Here is a 23,197-nt window from a genome sequence, read left to right on the forward strand (position 1 = left end):
ATGACAAAACCATTGTTGTATTTTTTCATCTGTTTCTTTGACGGCCCCCTCCTGCTGATATTTTAGCCTCGCTAATTTATGTGGCTCCATTTTTGCGTATCTCGTCCACTTTTATAAAAGACAGAACTATCAAAACATTTACACATGGTACTTTGTCCCTTACAACGTTAACAATTTAAGGGGTGGGGGTGATTTAAGACATTTACCCGGATAGTATCTAAGATATTTGTAAATAAAATAGAGAAGAAAAATACGTATTTAATGAAGGAAAATTTTCATAAACTGTTTGTATCAAATACATTTTGACTAATGCTGTTATTGCAGTCAGCGACTTAGAATTAATCATGGCGGCGTTCTGTATTCGTTCCACGCTCTTGAGAAATTTAACTTGTCAAAACTTAATTTCTGCTGACCCGACGTTAACATCTCGGTATTACAGCTCACTACGGCATTAGAATAACTCAGATAAATATGCCAATATATTTTTTTTAAAAATTTTATTTAATGCGTTCACCTGTCAGTTTGGACCACAGGGGATCGTATCGTTGCTTACAAACCTGTCATACATGTACTATATAATAACTACAAAGAAGGACACTTCTCTCCTTTCTCACGCGACGCAATTAAGAATAAATGCTGCTGTTTCAAGCTACGTTTTACGTAGCGTAATAAATTTGGTACCGATGTTTAGCTCAGGCATTCGACTTTGTATGCGTATCCAAAGTTTGGCTTACATTCATACCTTTAAAGAATGCCAAACCATTTCCCCAGGATACTGCTCGATATGTCCGTGATCGCGCCCACTTAATATGCAAGTGAAAACCCGCTGAACGGAATACTGTCCTCTCGTAGCTTTAACAATTCTCCAGTCCTATTGCTACGATGTCTGCAGTGTGGCAGTTTAAAGTGGTGTTTTGCACTGGGGCATCAGCAGACATGTAGCATAATGTCCCACCCAGTCACATTATCCTGACACCAGGCTGATCAGTCCTAACACTAACCTATTAATGCTGAGCGCCAAGCAAAGCTGCTGTTAGTGCCATTTTTGTAAGTCTTTGATATGACTCGGCCAAGGATCAAACCCACAACCTCCCGCATCCAAGGTGGATGCCTATAGTACATGTAATTCCATTGCAAAAATTGCATACATACTTAAACTATTCAATAAGTTTGTCACAGATCATTATGTGTCTGAATTCAATGGGGAAAAATTTACAACAAAATTAGGTTAAGAAAGACAAAGCACGTGCAATTAATTACGTTCCAGGGTCTATGAACGATGTCTGTACAAATTTCATACTGCTAAAATTTTCTCATATGCATTTCCATGTACATTTATCCATTGTAAATTTCCAGTAATTAATGCTTGTACACCTATTCATTGGAATGACTACAACAAGAATAGTTAACAATTAACACATGCTTTCAGTGTGTATATAACATTTACTTCAGATTTTGTGAATATCGAAAGAAATGTATGAAAACTACTATACTAATCATTGCGCAAAGTGCAGAGAACGAATTGCGTTTGTGAATTTGCTTTTCCATAACGGTAAAATATTTTAATAAAAAATAGGAAATTAATATTGAGTTCATGAGCAAATACCATACACATGTAAAACCCGAGAACTAAGTGCAGTAGGCCTGCAATGGTCACAAGTCACTTTTATAAAAAAATTTAAGCTGAACACTTGTACAATTTCATACCCTTTCAATTTCCAGCTAATAAAGCGGACATTTTTTACTGGTCAACTGATTGCATCTAATAACACTGCAAACCCAGCAAACATGTTGGTGGCTTTCATTTTTTTATGTTTATTAAATTGTGAGAATCTTTTATCAACCACCGCATTGCTGCTTTTTGTGTATGCAGTTAAAGAAGAAACACATGTTGGCTATTGTTTGAGCAACAATTGTATAAAGAATTGAAGACGATCACAAAGACAACTTACTGGCTTTGCTCATGGATCAGTAATAAGTAACATTTTCAATGTTTATTTTGGCATAACACTTCAAGAACTTGGTGAAATTGTTAAATTTCAGGAGCTATGCCTCAGTAGTATTAAATTCATATTCATGCACGAACTCTTCCCCAAAATGATAATAAATGTTTGACACTATTTCTTGTACTTAAAAAAATACAAAATTCCTGGTACGAGAAAAATACACGTATTTATCCCTTTACCTCACAGAGCATAGTGACAAATTGCAGCATGCTATAAATAGAACACCTGTTACCTAGTTGACCGCATACACATAGGCCTGCCTGTGAACTGTTAAGCAATGTAGTGTATGTTATGTTTAAGAGCAATTTTAACCATTTTACATTTTTGGTACACATCTATTATATGTGGAAAAACTTAAGAGTAAAGTCTGATTGTTATAGCTGTGTAATTATTTTTTACAAAGGAATTTTTGTGTGCTTTAAAATCTTGAGAGAACTCATTCACCGTCATGTCAGTGAGGCCGCGTGACCAGCCGTAGCTGCCATTTCCCATACTCGAAATTTACATGTTTTTCATCTGCGTCTACATCACTGAGTCATCTGAATTTGATAATTTATAAAAACTAATTGCTGCCTGCATCAATATCAGAGCCTTTACCTAAGTTATTGAATCTTTCATAGTTGTGATTCTAATCGTGAAAACTTTGTTAAGTACTGAATGAAATCCACAACAGCCATTTTGGAGAGTGGAGATTACAACCCAGTTACTTTAAATAGCAGATATCGACCAGTGCATAAACAGCGACCACGTGATCTGACGTAATTGTCATTCACAGAAATAAATGTATCTAATAGGTGGGTTTTCCCTGAAGGTGGCACTACGAAAACCAGCTCAAAATGGCTGATGTTTACAGCAGGCGTCAAAAGGCGCTTCCATGCAAATGGAGTAGAGGCGTCAAAAGGCCCTTCCATGCGAATGGAGTAGAGGCATCCAAAGACGCTTGCATGAGGTAAAGGGTTAAATTTTCAGGAACCACACTGCGATCGTATTATATTCAAATTCATTCCCCAAAATGATAATATATTTTTAATACACTATTTCTTGTACTTTGAGCAAAAAAATTTTTTTCATGTACAGATGAATATATAAAAATTTCGGGAGCCACTTCATGACTGTGTTATATCCGAATTCGCGTTATGGACGGGTTGCACTGTATTACATGACTTTCATTTGTTTGATTTGTTTTCCTACAGCAATACAAGAAATGGTTTATTGTTGATATCACATGACTAGTTGAATTCTGTTGTCATTGACATGTAGGTTGAGAGATTTGAATAGTCATTTGACTCGGAATGTAAATGGTTAGTTCCAGGTCAGATTTCATCAACGCTATAGGTTTAGCTAGTCTGTCAGCAAATTAAAGATATAACAAATGCTATACTCACAATTTATGAGAAAATAAATCATGATCCTATTGATTGGTTTATCTCAGTGAAATTTTTAGGAATTTCTGACACTACTGGCAACCAATAATGACACTTTTCTACAAAGTAAAGTCATTATGTTTTAGTCAGACTTTACTTACTCTGCTGTCTTTTCTCTAATAAATTCAAATTCTCACAAAAGAAATGGACCTGTTTTCAAGTTTTGTTGGCCTACATTTCAGTTGGCTGGAAAGTGATGAAAGCATAGAATGCTGAAATTGGGTTAAGTTGAAATATTATTCTTTAATGAAATGAATAAAAATATATTATTCATATTGGAACTGTAAGCAGTGTTTCGTTTCATTCAACAAACATATCCTCCACATCAACCTACTTGAACATACTTTGGCATACCTTGACTTCCATCGCATTTCAACAAATTCAAATGTATGTCAACAGAACATGAAAATGTGTTCGACAGCATGTGTGTGGTTTGAAAATACTTGTTGGCAGTGCAACATAGTTGTTATATTTCAGAAGTTACAGACCATTTGATTTCTCTTGGTGATGGGGAGGAAACTGAAATCATTTAAACTATTTTAATAAAACTTAAACAGCTTAGATATCTTGACTTGATTTATTGTATTGTGTATCCTGTCAATGCTTGCTGTCTGAAGGTCAAGATCATAATGAGAGATAATGTAATCCTTATCCAGGGTTTTCACTTTTTAACCACTATAGACATTTGGATGAACTTTTATTCAGGTCCATACCATTATCATATGCTTCACAAGTTCCAAGATCAAAGGTCAAGGTTATTAATAGGAAAAAAAGTCTTGAGATGGGTAATCTTATGTCATTTGCAGTACTCTTACAGTACTCTCACAGTACTCATAATACTCTTACAGTACTTGCATAGTAATCTTACAATACTCTCACAGTAATCTTACAGTACTCATTTTACTCTATAGTGCTTTGGCAGTATTCTTATTGGGTTATTGTTGTTTCCTTGGAACCTTGAAATAGTTATTTTGTTTTACCAGTGAAAAGTAGGTTTCATTTTTAGTGAAGGTGAAAGTCTTATGAAGTCAGTGCACTTCATTTAATGATTCAGGTTGTGGTTTTTTTGGTAAATTTATTAAAATTTATTGATATATTTAGTTAGTTGCAATGGCTATTAATTATCTGTAAGCACTTCATTGAAATCAGTGTTCGCTGATTATTCAGATTTTGCAGCATTAATAAAAGAGCTTACTCATAAAATTTATTTTTAGGGTTTTGGTTTGTCATCAGCAAGTTCGTGGTCGACGAAGAACATGTAAACCACCTTCTTGGTTTTCCAAAAGAAGAGTATCAGTTAAACAAGACATCACCCCAGAGAATGCAAAGTTCATCAAAGATGTTGTCATAGAAACCTATAGGAAGCCTGAGAGTCCATTGAAAGATGGTCCATGGGCAAGAGGAACCTGGAATCTTAGGTAAAAATTAAGTAAGGAGTAAAGAAGTTTGATATTGCCATTGGGTCTTTCAGGTTATGCTTGAGAGGGCAGATCTACTGACTGCTCTGTGGGCCATAAAAACTTTGTTAGGGAAGAACAATGGCATTCAGCAATTTGGTAAACTTACATTTTAAACATTATTAGTTTTACTGTGCAAATTTATTTTATGGTCAGCTTTAACTGCAATAAAATCCTATAATCAAAAGTTGGTGTATGTACCTTTAGTTCTTGATCTTAGAGCTCAAAATTGTAGATGGCTTCACATTTTTTTGTTAATTATATGTAATTTGTTTATAGGAAATTTATGCTGTGGTAATGCAGCTATTTTATTTTTTTACCTCTTTTTAATCAACAAATCTCTCTTTGAGATTTTTCAATCTGAAGTTGTACTCTGTAACTGTCTTGTCTTGTGTATTTTTGCCAAAATAATAAGAATTGCATTTCGTTGTTCTTTTATATTCATGGTCAGAAATGTTCTTTTGCCTTGAGATAGTCTCATAACAGCAAGAAATGGTGCGTCACATTTTGGCATCTTTTGCCATCTTTGTTTTCTTAACTCCTGCTTCAGAGTTGGTTTAACATACATGCCACCCATTACACTTTTGGCATAATCATTACACTTTTTTCTCAATAGATTATGTTTTCTGTGAGACTGTATATGGATTACCCTTTTTTTTTTGCTGCATTAAAAAACTAAAATAAAAATTGTTTTTGTCATTATATCATCATCTCTTTAATTCCAAACATGTAAATTTGAGAATATTCTTAAAAAGGTGACTGCTGCATAAGAATAGCATAAAAGTACTTTCGTTATTTGCTATTTATAGCAACTTTATATGACCCATTTCTAAGAAAACAGATGGGTTTCTTCAAAAATGAACTTTGCATAACAGATTTATTTTATTGATAAGCTAGTTAGTGAACCAGTCTATATTTTTTTTTAAATTGCACCAGATGTTAAGTGAAACATTTTATTGTGTGAGTTGTGGATGTTATATGATGGAAAATGTTAGAGCAGATAGATCTTTCAAACATCAAAACGTCAGATCAGAAAAAGCAACACATCAATCTGCTTTATAAAATTGAAAAGAAGAATATGAGAGTATTGTTATACAGCACTCTGAGCACCTGACCATAATCATTGCAGAATTCCACTTCATGATCATTAACCAAAAAAGTTATACATGTAGATTAACTGAAATGAGTGATGAATATAAATAATTTTTTAGTATATTTTGTGTTTGTATTCTGTTCTAATCCATATGGATTTTGCCTTTTCTGACAAGAATTTTGACCAGCTGCAGAAAAAGGTTAGTCATAAATATGTATTCTTTTCATACATGCTGTAATTCTGTCATGTATTGAACTGCTGTGGGGCATTTCTGCGCACCTAAGGTTTTCGTTTCCAATAATGAAGCAAAACGCATACCGAATTCGACCGATTGACAAAAATAAAATACAGCAGTGCTTACCATTTGAAAAGATGCAGTTGTTACCAGAATATTCTGTTCAAAATAATATTAATTTTGGACACAGAGGATACCGCCTCCCTGTTTTCCTGACCTGCGATATGTCAGACGATTCTGCGCACAGCTTTGAAAAGACGTAATATTTATCTATCGTGCTATAAAAATGAAATGTATTACTTTGGACTGTCTTTGTCAGCAGTTCAGTCGAGTAATTAGGTCAGGTTTATAGCTAGTTTTACAAAACTCAACGTACAATACCCAATAAATGGCAAGAGATATTAAGGTAACTAAACCAATCTTGTAAAAATGTTAGGCAAGTTCAACATTTTATGAAAAATAAGCTATTACGCGGAAGAGAAACAACAATGAATAGGATGTACTTTTGATTACGTCTTCTTGATGGCGAAAAATTACTACAGAATTTAGAAACAGGCTATACACTGGTGAATTTGTTAACAATTTATGTTCTAGTGGCAAGTAGACACGTTGGGTAGCAGACGATTTTGTACATGTGGGACAACTTCTTGCAAAATTGGAAACTTGGATTAAAATACAGTTTTGTTTAAGGTGCACATTTCCTTCTTTTATATAACGTATTTATTTGTATGATTCTAAAAGATACATACTAAATCAAATTTTCTGGGTTACAGGTTCAAGAAGGTCATAGAATGGGTCTTCACGTTGCCATTTAGAAATCATATCTTTATGTGCATTTCAAGTCTAAATTTGGGATATTTTTGTACACTTTATGAATATCACTTTCCTTAATTAAAGTATGATCGTTCTTTCATGATACAAAATGGATTTTTGAACCAAAATAACACGCGATCCAATGTTTACTCCCTTTGCCACCACCCTGAATTGCTAATTTTTTAAGCTTTGCTTCAGTACAATATAAAAAGACACTTTCCGTGAATCCAAATTTATGTTAAATTCAAATCATCCATACAGGATTTGGGGATTATTTGAATTAATATTCATTATTGTTTGATGTTTGCAAATATTTTGTGAAATGTTTACACTTTCTTGAGCTTGGTCATTTTCAGACTACATGGTACAACAACACTATCTTTGTTGCATGTTGCAATTCATGGTGTTGCACACACACTATCTTTGTTGTGTGTTGCAGTTCATGGTTTTGCGCACACTGCCTATTGTTTGCTCACCCCGTTACTAACGGGCATTGTTTTAGTGAATTATTAACATGCTGAATCGTTAATTCATTTTTGTTTTGTTTGGTTTTGTCTTGTCATTTCTGTTAAACCTGTCGACAATGTGTAATATGTGCAACAAGCTAAAGACTAAGGAAGATGCACATAATTAGTGCCTTGCATGTACAAAATGTACTTCACCATTACCTACACTATGTTATCTACATGGTCAGAGAGAGTATAGACTATGGTTTTGCAAAAGTTGACCAAGGCAAAGAAGGAGGGTGATGACAACACAGAATTTAAAATGATTTAGCTGGGAAGTGGATCTCCATTTATGGCAGTATCCTACCCCCACCCCACGCCCCGACCCCCCACCCTCAATGTCCAGGCATGGCCTTTGTACTAGTATGTCCAGTTGCTCAGGGTTATTAACAGATCCAATGGATCTATCCTTTGTTTTCGTATAGCCTTCTGAAGCTGTCCACAATCGTCCAACCAGACCAGCCATCACTTTATGGGATCTTGGTGAAAGATCCATCTGTGTCACCATATGGCTTCATCTTTCAATAATTACAGTGATCTTAATGATGGATTTTCCAGCCTGACTTAGCTATGGCTCCATACAGTTCCAATGAAGGGGATGTTATTGATAGATCTGTCCATCTTGACATTTATTCAGCATCATCTCTCTTCATTTACAGAGATCTATGTGATTGCTTTGTTTGTCTTAACACACGTACAGCCATAATTACAATTATGGGGAACTTGTTGATAGATCAGTCCTTCTCACCAGGTCTTTGGTTTTATTTCTTACAGCTATGGAGATCTTAGTGATAGATTTTCAATCCTAACATGCCTAGAGCTACATACAGTTACAATTACAGGGATCTTAGTAATAGATTTTCAGTCCTAACATGCCTAGAGTAGAGCTACCTACAATTACAATTATGGGATCTTAATGATAGATTTTCCATCCTAACATGCCTAGAGCTATGTACAATTACAATTACAAGGATCTTAGTGATAGATTTTCAATCCTAACATGCCTAGAGCTACCTACAATTACAATTACAGGGATCTTAGTAATAGATTTTCAATCCTAACATGCCTAGAGCTACCTACAGTTACAATTACAAGGATCTTAGTGATAGATTTTCAATCCTAACAAGCCTAGAGCTACCTACAATTACAATTACAGGGATCTTAGTTATAGAGTTTCCATCCTAACATGCGTAGAGCTACCTACAATTACGATTACAGGGAACTTAGTAATAGAGTTTCCATCCTAACATGCGTAGAGCTACCTACAGTTACAATTACAGGGATCTTAGTAATAGAGTTTCCATCCTAACATGCGTAGAGCTACCTACAGTTACAATTACAGGGATCTTAGTAATAGAGTTTCCATCCTAACATGCATAGAGCTACCTACAGTTACAATTACAGGGATCTTAGTAATAGAGTTTCCATCCTAACATGCGTAGAGCTACCTACAGTTACAATTACAGGGATCTTAGTAATAGAGTTTCCATCCTAACATGCATAGAGCTACCTACAGTTACAATTACAGGGATCTTAGTAATAGAGTTTCCATCCTAACATGCATAGAGCTACCTACAATTACAATAACAGGGATCTTAGTAATAGAGTTTCCATCCTAACATGCGTAGAGCTACCTACAATTACAATTACAGGGATCTTAGTAATAGAGTTTCCATCCTAACATGCGTAGAGCTACCTACAGTTACAATTACAGGGATCTTAGTAATAGAGTTTCCATCCTAACATGCCTAGAGCTACCTACAATTACAATTACAGGGATCTTAGTAATAGAGTTTCAATCCTAACATGCATAGAGCTACCTACAATTACAATTACAGGGATCTTAGTAATAGAGTTTCCATTCTAACATGTGTAGAGCTACCTACAGTTACAATTACAGGGATCTTAGTAATAGATTTTCAATCCTAACATGGGTAGAGCTACCTACAATTACAATTACAGGGATCTTAGTAATAGATTTTCAATCCTAACATACCTAGAGCTACCTACAATTACAATTACAGGGATCTTAGTAATAGAGTTTCCATCCTAACATATGTAGAGCTACCTACAGTTACAATTACAGGGATCTTAGTAATAGAGTTTCCATCCTAACATACCTAGAGCTACCTACAATTACAGTTACAGGGATCTTAGTAATAGAGTTTCCATCCTAACATGCCTAGAGCTACCTACAATTACAATTACAGGGATCTTAGTAATAGAGTTTCCATCCTAACATGCGTAGAGCTACCTACAATTACAATTACAGGGATCTTAGTAATAGAGTTTCCATCCTAACATACCTAGAGCTACCTACAATTACAATTACAGGGATCGTGGTAATAGATTTTCAATCCTAACATGCCTAGAGCTACCTACAATTACAATTACAAGGGTCTTAGTAATAGAGTTTCCATCCTAACATGCGTAGAGCTACCTACAATTACAATAACAGGGATCTTAGTAATAGAGTTTCCATCCTAACATGCGTAGAGTTACCTACAATTACAATTACAGGGATCTTAGTAATAGAGTTTCCATACTAACATGCGTAGAGCTACCTACAGTTACAATTACAGGGATCTTAGTAATAGAGTTTCCATCCTAACATGCGTAGAGCTACCTACAGTTACAATTACAGGGATCTTAGTAATAGAGTTTCCATCCTAACATGCGTAGAGCTACCTACAGTTACAATTACAGGAATCTTAGTAATAGAGTTTCCATCCTAACATGCGTAGAGCTACCTACAATTACAATTACAGGGATCTTAGTAATAGATTTTCAATCCTAACATGCCTAGAGCTACCTACAATTACAATTACAGGGATCTTAGTGATAGATTTTCAATCCTAACAAGCCTAGAGCTACCTACAATTACAATTACAGGGATCTTAGTTATAGAGTTTCCATCCTAACATGCATAGAGCTACCTACAATTACAATTACAGGGAACTTAGTAATAGGGTTTGCATCCTAACATGCGTAGAGCTACCTACAGTTACAATTACAGGGATCTTAGTAATAGAGTTTCCATCCTAACATGCGTAGAGCTACCTACAGTTACAATTACAGGGATCTTAGTAATAGAGTTTCCATCCTAACATGCGTAGAGCTACCTACAGTTACAATTACAGGGATCTTAGTAATAGAGTTTCCATCCTAACATGCGTAGAGCTACCTACAATTACAATAACAGGGATCTTAGTAATAGAGTTTCCATCCTAACATGCGTAGAGTTACCTACAATTACAATTACAGGGATCTTAGTAATAGAGTTTCCATACTAACATGCGTAGAGCTACCTACAGTTACAATTACAGGGATCTTAGTAATAGAGTTTCCATCCTAACATGCGTAGAGCTACCTACAGTTACAATTACAGGGATCTTAGTAATAGAGTTTCCATCCTAACATGCCTAGAGCTACCTACAATTACAATTACGGGGATCTTAGTAATAGAGTTTCCATCCTAACATGCATAGAGCTACCTACAATTACAATTACAGGGATCTTAGTAATAGAGTTTCCATTCTAACATGTGTAGAGCTACCTACAGTTACAATTACAGGGATCTTAGTAATAGATTTTCAATCCTAACATGGGTAGAGCTACCTACAATTACAATTACAGGGATCTTAGTAATAGATTTTCAATCCTAACATACCTAGAGCTACCTACAATTACAATTACGGGGATCTTAGTAATAGATTTTCAATCCTAACATGCGTAGAGCTATCTACAATTACAATTACAGGGATCTTAGTAATAGATTTTCAATCCTAACATACCTAGAGCTACCTACAATTACAATTACAGGGATCTTAGTAATAGAGTTTCCATCCTAACATACATAGAGCTACCTACAGTTACAATTACAGGGATCTTAGTAATACATTTTCCATCCTAACATACCTAGAGCTACCTACAATTACAGTTACAGGGATCTTAGTAATAGAGTTTCCATCCTAACATGCCTAGAGCTACCTACAATTACAATTACAGGGATCTTAGTAATAGAGTTTCCATCCTAACATGCCTAGAGCTACCTACAATTACAATTACAAGGATCTTAGTAATAGAGTTTCCATCCTAACATACCTAGAGCTACCTACAATTACAATTACAGGGATCTTAGTAATAGAGTTTCCATCCTAACATGCGTAGAGCTACCTACAGTTACAATGACAGGAATCTTAGTAATAGAGTTTCCATCCTAACATGCGTAGAGCTACCTACAGTTACAATTACAGGGATCTTAGTAATAGATTTTCAATCCTAACATGCCTAGAGCTACCTACAATTACAATTACAGGGATCTTAGTGATAGATTTTCAATCCTAACATGCCTAGAGCTACCTACAATTACAACTACAGGGATCTTAGTAATAGAGTTTCCATCCTAACATGTGTAGAGCTACCAACAATTACAATTACAGGGATCTTAGTAATAGATTTTCAATCCTAACATGCCTAGAGTAGAGCTACCTACAATTACAATTATGGGATCTTAGTGATAGATTTTCCATCCTAACATGCCTAGAGCTATGTACAATTACAGTTACAAGGATCTTAGTGATAGATTTTCAATCCTAACATGCCTAGAGCTACCTACAATTACAATTACAGGGATCTTAGTGATAGATTTTAAATCCTAACATGCCTAGAGCTATGATCTTAGTGGTAGACCCATCCTTCTCACTGAGTTTCAGTTACATATCTCTACAGTTACAGAGATCTTAATGGTAGATTTGGCCAACCTGACATGCATATGGCTACATATAACTACAGTTATGGAGATCTTAGTGTCCATCTCACCTGGTATAAGACTACCCAAGCACATTACGCTGGGATTTTAGTGATAGATCCATCCTTAAAGCCAATTGCATGGTACAGCTGGTACTGGCATGAAATGGACCGCCTTCCACACAGCTGGTAACCATGCTTGCAATACTCCCTGTGAACCAGATGTACATACTGGTACAAAAAGAAACATGGTCAGTTGGATCTGGCTTCACTGCTTACCCGCATCGTATTTGCTGTGAATTATATAGAGACAATGGCATTGCATTATCATTGCCACAGGGAATGGTTTATACTGATATGGAAGCAGTCCATTAACAGTCTAGTACAAGACACATTCTGCCCCTTATGATACTGAACTCCCAGCATTATTTTTAAAAAGAAGTCCCAGCACATCATAGCAGGTTCAGAATGTTTTCACATTTTCAATGTTATATTTGGCTTCCTTGATGATTTTCTGGCTGGGATGAAAACTTTGCCAATTTATATGGCCTGAATTGCTTAGGTCAGTAACAGAGCAGCTCACCATTTGATGGCAAATGTCTTGATTGCCTCTGCCATTTTTAACTTGATAAATGATCATTTGCACTCCACAAAATTAAATAAAAACTCACTCTATGGTTTTAAGGATGGCTCCATTTGGCTTGTCATTGCTGTTTGGGAGCAGATTTGAACAAAGTTTGGAGACAGCCAAAGAAGTAGGAAAGTGGGTTATCATTCACATAGGGAATGCATTCATTCTTCCCTAGGAAACCTGAGCTATAGGTATGATGCTCAGCATTCTCTCCTCCTATTTATTCCTCCTCCTATTATCTATTCTCCTAATGTTAATGTGTTTGAGGAATGTATTTGAAGGAGAAAGCAAAGTTTTTTTAAACTGTTTCTCCAGTAATACTTACCCAGTCACATTACTCAAAACCATCCAAACCATCCTGCCATGTGAGAATCCTCTTTGGCATATTGCTTAGCTTAAATACTAGTGACACTTAGTGGTGTTGAGGGGAGGTAATGGGCAAGAGTTATTGTCCTTTGTCAAACTATGTACAGAGGAGATGAATTTTCTTCTTTGTAGTAGAGTTGGATTCAGGAGATAGCAGGCTTATATTTCAACCATTAATGTGATTAGGTAAGTATTATTAGAAAAAGATAATTTGCTTAAAAATTTCTTTTCACTATTTAACAGGACACAAAGGACCGGTGTGCTGGCTATTAAACTAGGAATGCTGCCGCAGTGGACAAAGGATGGAAAAAAATTCACTACAACTCTGCTTCAGGTTTATCTATCTGTTTGCCTGCCCTTTTTGTGTTGTTCTAAAGTTGGTGTCATTTAAATCAAAAATAGTTCATTTCTGAATTATAAACTATTAAGATGCTTTCAAGCTTTAAAATTGTCAGTTTAAATATTTTGTAAATGTTAAAAAAATTTAATAATATTGAGTGAAATTGACAACAAAAAACTCTTCATGCAGAGAAATGCAATTATTTTATTTGTTGAAATACTTCACTAAGAAAGGTAATGGGTCAGAGGTAAGTCTTGATAAGACGTCACTGATGGTAACTGATGTAATGTACAAGGGAAATATTTAATTAGCATATAATAACTAATTTTAAAACAACATTAAAACAATAATGACCTGGTTTTTTTCTGGAGTCATTAATTGACTATAGAATATATTAGTTCCCTCATACATCAGGAAGATCACAATCACTAGGTACCTGAAGATTAAAGATTACAATCCCCTCGTAACCTGTGTCTTGCTTTCTGTCTCTCCCTCTCTGTCACTATCTGACAGTTATTGCCTAGAAAGAAGGTACATACAAATATTTTACTAGATCCAGTCTTGACCAGTTTAACTTGTCCCAGGCAACTGAGTAGCTTGTCCCTGGCATCTGGAAAATGGATTGTTTAAATTGTTATTGTCATTGATATAGGGTTTGAAGCCATTTTTCAGTGCAAGATAGGTTATACTTGGCAGAAAGTATAATTGATGGAGGAAGAACTCTCAAAAACCCTGGTAAGAACCACTGACCCAATGGAGGCTACTGGGAAGCTTTCTCACATACCAGCATTGGCTGTGCCCGAGACTTAGTCCCACTCAGACAGAGGTTAGATGGCAGTGATCTATAATGTTGAACTCTTTAGACTTCTTGGACACTTGGGGCCCTGTATTTTTCCAGCACAGAATGATAGATGTAGACTGGTTGTTTGTACAGTTGATTCAGTAATCTAATTATTACAGTTGATTAGGTAATCTAATTATTACAGTTGAATCAGTAATCTAATTATTACAGTTGATTCAGTAATCTAATTATTACATTTGATTCAGTAATCTAATTATTACAGTTGATTCAGAAATCTAATTATTACAGTTAATTAGGTAATCTAATTATTACAGTTGAATCAGTAATCTAATTATTACAGTTGATTCAGTAATCTAATTATTACATTTGATTCAGTAATCTTATTATTACAGTTGATTCAGAAATCTAATTATTACAGTTGATTAGGTAATCTAATTATTACAGTTGAACAGTTTAGTTACAAAAATTGGGTGGGTTATGCAAGACATTGTGAGAAATTAAACTATAAATAGTTTTATTTCTTAATCCATCACATATACATATATTTTATTTCAGTCATGAACAAAGTGGTTTGTCAGTATTTGCATTATCAGGTGATGACCATAATATTTAGTTTCTTGGCTATAGGAATTTCATGGCAATACAAGAGACTCAAAATTTTATGGCTGTAGTCTGTGTGTCTATGTGCCAGTAGGTATTTCATGGCAATACAAGAGACTCAGAACTTCATGACTGTAGTCTACGTGCCAGTAGGTATTTCATGGCAATACAAGAGACTCAAAACTTTATGGCTGTAGTCTATATGCTAATAGGTATTTCATGGTAATACAAGAGACTCAAAACTTCATGGATGTAGTCTATGTGCTAGTAGGTATTTCATGGTAATACAAGAGACTTGAAACTTCATGGCTGTAGTCTACATGCCAGTCAGTATTTCATGGTAATACAAGAGACTTGAAACTTCATGGCTGTAGTCTACATGCCAGTCAGTATTTCATGGCAATACAAGAGACTTGAAACTTCATGGCTGTAGTCTACATGCCAGTCAGTATTTCATGGTAATACAAGAGACTAAAACTTCATGGTGGTAGTCTACATGGCAGTAGGTCTTTCATGGCAATACAAGAGACTCAAAACTTCATGACTGTAGTCTCCATGCCAGTCAGTATTTCATGGCAATACAAGAGACTCAAAACTTCATGACTGTAGTCTCCATGCCAGTCAGTATTTCATGGCAATACAAGAGACTAAAACTTCATGGCTGTAGTCTATATGCCAATAGATTCATACTTTATTGACATGTGTCCTTTCATCCAGTCTTGAAATGTAGGAGTTAACGTAAGAAATGCCGTCACATGTGAAAAAATTTCTTGTATATGGAAGAGTCCTTTATGGCGGATTTTATTTCACATACTAAATACATCAATTGTTAAAGTTGTACTTTTCATTTGTTTGTCTCTGTCTGGCTTCCAAATTTTGTTGTTTAATAGAACTGAAATAGACTGTAAAATCTGCCACATTGGCACATGCCAGTTTAAACATGCCCTTTTTATGTATTCTACAAATATGGCTAAGGAAGACCATTTTCACAGCAAATTGCAATGTAAGCAGTAAAGCATATTGAAAATCCATTTGTGAGATGCCCTGTCATCAAGGTTATTGAGAAAACCTTATGTGAGATACCCGTCTTCCAGGTCATTGAGGAGACTTTATGTGAGATACCTTGTCTTCCAGGTTATTGAGAAAATGTTGTGATATACCCAGTCTTCCAGGTTATTTAGAAGACTATTTGAAATACCCAGTCTTCATGGTTATTGAGATGACTTTATGTGAGATATTCCAGTCTTCCATCTTCCAGTTCATTGAGAAGACTATGTGAGATATCCAGTCTTCCAGGTTATTGAGAATCCTGTAAAGTTTTCTGCCATTCTAAATTAAAAGTTGCAACTGTCTAAAAGTTAACTTTAAGCTAGCAATAGACAGGTAGGGAAGTTTTGCCAGGTACCCAGCAATGAACTACCCAGCTGGGTCAGTTTTTACTGGGTAGTGCCAAACCTTGCCAGGGGTATGTATCAGTCCATCTCCATATTGGGTAGGGAAATTTTTGTCATTTCCAGGTACCCAGCATGGAACTACCCAGCCAGGTCAGGTTTTGCTGGGTAGTGCAAAACCTTGTGGAGGCAAGACTAGGTACCCATCCATTACCACTTTAAGCGAAAATAAAGGCATTATTTTATCAGGATTAAGAACTTTTATATGTGGAAATTTGTCAGAAGATTTGGAGGTTTCTTTAATTTTTATTGACTGTATATTTTGTGAAAATGAACACAGATGCAAGTGGACAGATGAATTTAAGTGAGAGGGGGAGAGAAAAAAGAAAGAGAGACATCAGCTTGTTTTCATAACCTAACCGATTCAAATTAAAAAGCATTCTGATTTGGGAAACATTGAAACATTTACTTTCAATTGCAGGTTCTTGACAATCATGTTATAAATTACACTCCACCAGATGAGTTCTCTAAAAGCATGGGGTGGAAACCATTCTGGGGTTCTAAATATGGCAGTGTTGTGGTTGGAGCTCTAAGCTGTGAGCCTCATTTGGTAAGCAGTTTTCTTCCCTATGCAAATAAATGAAGGAGATGATGTGCAAAGTATCTTTTCTTACCAGGAATGCCTTACCATTTTTGTCATGTAAATGATTTCTGGATAACATAGTTATATGTGTACAAACAAGCACCTGCCTGTAAACAACTTGGACCCAGTCTTGTAATGAGCACTCATCTGTAAACAACTTAGACCCAGTCTTGTAATAAGCACTCACCTGTAAACAACTTACACCCAGCCTTGTAATGAGCACTCACCTATAAACAACTGACACCCAGTCTTGTAATGAGCACTCACCTATAAACAACTTAGACCCAGTCTTGTAATGAGCACTCACCTGTAAACAACTTAGACCCAGTCTTGTAATAAGCACTCACCTGTAAACAACTTACACCCAGCCTTGTAATGAGCACTCACCTATAAACAACTTAGACCCAGTCTTGTAATGAGCACTTACCTGTAAACAACTTAGACCCAGTCTTGTAATGAGCACTCACCTAAAAACAACTTAGACCTAGTCTTGTAATGAGCACTCACCTATAAACAACTTAGACCCAGTCTTGTATTGAATGCCCACCTGTAAACAACTTAGACCCAGTCTTGCAAATCATAAGCTCTGAGCATGTGACTAAGCTTTCAGAAATCACAAGTTATGTAAATTGGTCAAAACAAACCACAGTCTCAAACTAAGCCTCGAGTTAATGATTTCCAGGTCTGATCTTATGTTGCATAATGCACTAGTAGATCAATATCTGTGTTGGGATGCTGTTCATTATATTTAATTAAAAGAATAATGCACATTTTGTGATAACAGATCAATGTATGGGCTGTTCATTTAATTTAATTTAAAGAACAAAAAACATAGACACTAGTCTATGGGCACATTTTGTAATATCTGATCAAAGGCTACACTGTTCATCTAACTATATAAAATGAATGGACACCAGAGACCTCAGTCTGCCGACACATTACATCATATCAGATCACTGTCTGTGTTATCAATCTAACTAGATAAAATGAACAAACACCATAGACCCCAGTCTGCTGGCACATTACTTCATATCAGATCAGTGTCTGTGCTGTTCATCTAACTATATAAAATGAATGAACACCATAGACCCCAGTCTGCCAGCACCTTACGTCATATCAGATCAAGGTCTATGCTGTATAGCATGAAGAACTTTTAATTCTTGCGTAGAAATGATACTGATCCACCATCAGATATGGTCACTGTTACTAAAACTTTAAAAGCTTTAGGTGACATCACTTAAATCACTCTGTAGAATTTGACAAATTCAGCAGCTTCCAATCTTGAATGGCTTCAAAAATTGATTCAAATGAATTTTTTTTTCCTCAAAGTATGTTGACAAAATTCGAAAGCATTCTTTCTTAAAGAGCTTTGAAGTTTGTACCTGTCATGCCAATCTGCCTTTTGATCTGGAAGCTATTTAAAAAATGAAATATTCGCACTTCTCCTTCAAGTATGTCCCAGTTACAATAACATTAAGATATAAACATATAAGCTTGCTACCTCCTGAATCAAGCCCTCCAAAAAGACGAAAAACGTCTTTTCTGTCCATATCATATGGACAAAGGGCAATAACCCTTACAGTTACCTCCCCTTGTTGCTGCTGGGTGTCACTAGTTTTAAGCTTTCGCTGTTGATCAGTCAACATCATGCAGAGACATCCCAAAAATCCATTAAATAAACTCCAGAATTTGAATGATCTGGATAATTTGTGCATAATGTATATTGTTGAGGTTCTATACATAATTTTTTCATTTTTGCCAATTTTAATAGGATTTTATACGTTTGCATAATTCACTGTTTCTGACAGTATGCTTCAAAACTTAGTGCATTGTACTTTACATTATATTATGACTCTATGGGCTTAAACTAAGGAATAGAAAAGAGTGAAAACCAAGAAGTTTTGTAAATTTCAACAAATAATTTGTTCCCCAGAATACAAAGTGAAAATTTGAAAAGAACTTTCAGTAAGGTGAATTAAATCCCAGAATAATCCAAAAAGTTCTATTACCATTCCTAATGAACAAAGTTATAATTAAATTCCAGTAATATTCCAAATAAGATCCAGCACTGAATGTGTTGATGTATCTATAGTCTCAAATGTGCCGATGGTCTGAAGTGTGACAGTATGCTTATCTTTTGATAAATCACAATAATATAATCCAAAAATGTTCTTGTCTGAATTCACTATAATTCCAAATTAGTGTTTCTGCCCAACAATATTATAGATGAGCACTTTGTATTTCCAGTGAATCAAATTTGAATAAATAATTCCACCCAAATCAAAATCTGAATACAACAATAAAAATGATCTCTGCTTCAGATGTTATTGCAGGAATGAAAATTTTTTTTAAGTAAACAAGATTATATAAAAACCTAAGACACGAGAGAAGATCTGGGATGTAGGACAAACATTCATTTCTAGAATAATATAAGTTGTAAATAGACTAAAATTATAATTAGGAATGGGGTAAACATCAGATAGGCTAGGTATTTTTTATGGGGAATATCAATGTCATTGACTTGGACCCATTTAAATATGTTTACTGTTATTGATAATGATCTTAATATTTAACCCATACTCCAAGGGAAATATGAAGTACGTATTATTTATTTACAGAATGATGGGCTCTAGTTAGATACAGAGTGAATTCAATTTTGGAGACAGTCAGATCTAAAATACTATTATTTGTACCACATAATCATGGAGAAAAAAAAAACAACAGCACAAATTAATTATACTTAACAATTAGTTATGCTCTCAATATGCTCTCACTCAGAGGAAGGTCCAGTTTTGGAGAGATATTAACATGTTTTTTGCTGATTTTTTCATACTTTTCATGTTGTTTCGTAATGTATAGAATGGTGACCAAAATGTTCTAAATGCAAGAAATTTAAAGCTAAACACCCATGACTCATGACACACTTGCAATTAGTGTACTTCTTCAGGGACATGCAGTGTATGTGCAACGACTTGTTCTGAAGATATGTAGTCTACTAATCTAAGCAAACAGCAAAAAATAGTAAAAGATTAAGACGATCATTAAACAGATGTCCTGAGCATCCATCCAGAAATGAATCAGTGGAGAGCTTAGTATGGGACATTGTTGACTTCCCCCACCCCCACCTAAATTGTGATGGAAAATGCCATCAGCTACAGTAAACTGAGTGGAAGTGGAGGAGACAGGTGGCAAAGTTGTGCTGTCCCCACAATCACTAGCTCATTGCTAAAGCTACAGGTGCAACATCTGGTGCAGGAGGCAACAAGGCAGTATTTAAATTCAAGGACAAGGTTACCTGTAGGCCCATATCATTCCTCAATTATAAATAACAATAGTATGGGGGAGTTTAACCCCATTTCTTGGTAACCAAAATGTTCCAAATGCAAGAAATTGAAACTGATGAGGCCTCAGTGGGCTACGAGGCACAAGTCCCCCCATCTACCTGAGCATGAATTTCAGACCTGTTAAGTCACCCACCTACCCAAGCATGGCCTTCAGACCTTCAATTACCTCCACCACCACTTACCCAAGCATGGCCTTCAGACCTGTAAGTACCCACCACCACCACTTACCCAAACATGGCCTTCAGACCTGTAATTTCCACCCCACCACCACCACTTGCCCAAGCATGGCCTTCAGACCTGAAAGTACCCACCACCACCACTTACCCAAGCATGGCCTTCAGACCTGTAAGTACCCACTACCACCACTTACCCAAGCATGGCCTTCAGACCTGTAAGTACCCCTTTACCAATTACCCAAGCATAGCATTCAGTCCTGTAAGTACCCCACCACATCAACTTACCCAATCATGGCCTTCAGACCTGTAAGTATCCCCCCACCACTTACCCAAGTTTGACCTTCAGCCCTGTAAGTACCCCACCACCACCACTTACCCAAGCATGGCCTTCAGACCTGTAAGTACCCACCCGACCACCACCACTTACCCAAGCATGGCCTTCAGACCTGTAAGTACCCACCACCACCACTTACCCAAGCATGGCCTTCAGACCTGTAAGTACCCCACAACCACTAGCCCAAGCATGACCTTCAAACCTGTAAGTACCAACCACCACCACTTACCCAAGCATGGCCTTCAGACCTGTAAGTACCCTCCACCACTTACCTAAGCATGACCTTCAGACCTGTAAGTACCCCCCACCACCACTTACCCAATCATGGCCTTCAGACCTGTAAGTACCCCCTTACCACTTAACCCAAGCATGGCCTTCAGCCCTGTAAGTACCCTACCACATCCACTGACCCAATCATGGCCTTCAGACCTGTAAGTACCCCACCACCACAACTTACCCAGGCATGGCCTTCAGACCTGTAAGTATCCCACCACCACCACTTACCTAATCATGGCCTTCAGACCTGTAAGTACCCACCCCAACCACCACCACTTACCCAAGCATGGCCTTCAGACCTGTAAGTACCTCACCACCACCACCACTTACCTAATCATGGCCTTCAGACCTGTAAGTACCCACCCCGACCACCACCACTTACCCAAGCGTGGCCTTCAGACCTGTAAGTACCCCACCACCACCACCACTTACCTAAGCATGGCCTTCAGACCTATAAGTACCCCACCCACCACTTACCCAAGCATGGCCTTCAGACCTGTAAGTAGCCCTGCCTAACCAAATATGGCCTTCATGCCTGTGGGTCTGGATACATGGGGTTAATTATGGATCTTTATGATCCATCAGTTAAGTAAATGATACTGTATAATACAGCACTGATGTCCTGCTGAAAGAGCCATACATTCAGCTATCTGACTGTTGACCTGTTCAGTCAGAAAACCATACCAGGCTTATGGGACGTTACAATATTGAAGTGTGCAAGGATCTTAGTGACGGATCGTTCTTTCTTTTCACTCATATGACACAGACATTGCTGATACACGATGGGGACCTTGTTGATGGGTCCATCCACTTTACCATTAATTTGTCAGTGCCAAATCTGGAGCCATAAGGGGATCTGAATGAGAGATCTGTTAAATTTTCCACTCCTGTGACTCAGTCGATACTAGACCTGTACAGGAATCTTAATGAAATGTCAGTCCCTATCATTGCTTCTATGGCATGCACATTTCAGACAAAGAAAACCATCTCTATGATCATTTACATGGTCTACATCTGTACCTTCCAAGTTTCATTTGAGCCAGCCATTTGTACCGGGACTACAAATCCATCGGATGGATATGGTTGTTCCTTGTTTTACAATCTACCTATTGAGTAGGTACTAGAACTTTGTGTAATGAGGATGGCATTGCCTCTTCTATGCTGCTTGGCATGTTCTATTCAGATGGGGAAATAAATGTAGACCAGGATATGCCACACAATAAGTGTGCAGATTCTCTTGAAGATCTATCCTATACCATTCCAGCTGTGGATGGGACAGAGTTTAGTTTGAAGGCCAGCAGTGGGGAGATTTTAATGCCCTCTACACCCTATAACAATGCAGGCCAGTGAGGTCAAGGCCACTAAAGAGGAGATTTATCAGGTGTTGCTAGCCACTGAATGCCACCACACCCTATCACCATGCAGGCCTGTATGGTCAAGGCCACTGTGAAGCAGATTTATCAGGTCTTGCTGGCATCTGAATACCCTCTTCAGCTTATAACAATTTAGGCCTGTAAGGTCAAGGCCATTGTGGAGGGGATTTATCTGATGTTGCCAACCTCTGAATGCCCTCCACACCCTATCACCATGCAGGCCTGCAAGGTTAAGGTCAATGTGGAAGAGATTTATGTGATTTTGCCAGCCACAATGCAGGCCTGTAACATCAAGGATTTAGAAGAGAAGGGTTGTCATTGATTTTGTCTTCTACCAAAGTCTGTCAAAATCAAAGAGATAACTGACCACCTCTCAAGCAAAAAATATCAGTCCAGACAATTTAGGCTTTGTTTGCAGAATGCCAGCTACCAGTGGCATTTTCATTCAACTTGTACACAACACACTCAGCCACTTTTCAGACAGAGCTTTATACCCTTAATAAGAAAGTTTTATATTAGATCTTTCATCATTAGCGATTTTCCATCTTGCCAAGAAATTGAGTAATGGTCATGCATGCAGTCATTAACAGATCATCTCATCATTCCATGGCAAATCTTTGAATCTTGATGACACACTT

The 23,197-nt window shown here is 36.7% G+C and overlaps 2 protein-coding genes across 2 annotated transcripts in view; one reads left to right on the forward strand and one right to left on the reverse strand.

Moving 5' to 3' along the window:
* Positions 1-166, reverse strand: part of LOC149782632 (uncharacterized) — a 28,974-nt gene extending 28,808 nt beyond the window's left edge. Inside the window, exon 1 of the mRNA XM_089934119.1 lies at positions 11-166. Within this exon, the coding sequence (XP_089790245.1) occupies positions 11-90 (80 nt within the window). The 5' untranslated portion in view covers positions 91-166. The remainder of the gene's footprint in view (positions 1-10) is intronic.
* Positions 167-330: 164 nt separating this feature from the next.
* Positions 331-23,197, forward strand: part of LOC149782633 (large ribosomal subunit protein uL3m-like) — a 44,376-nt gene continuing 21,509 nt past the window's right edge. Inside the window, exons 1-4 of the mRNA XM_089934124.1 lie at positions 331-430; positions 4,645-4,848; positions 13,524-13,614; positions 16,895-17,023. Of these exons, the coding sequence (XP_089790250.1) occupies positions 345-430; positions 4,645-4,848; positions 13,524-13,614; positions 16,895-17,023 (510 nt within the window). The 5' untranslated portion in view covers positions 331-344. The remainder of the gene's footprint in view (positions 431-4,644; positions 4,849-13,523; positions 13,615-16,894; positions 17,024-23,197) is intronic.

This window comes from Sinohyriopsis cumingii, chromosome 15 (assembly GCF_028554795.1).
Source record: "Sinohyriopsis cumingii isolate HCF-2022 chromosome 15, ASM2855479v2, whole genome shotgun sequence".
NCBI lineage: Eukaryota > Metazoa > Mollusca > Bivalvia > Unionida > Unionidae > Sinohyriopsis > Sinohyriopsis cumingii.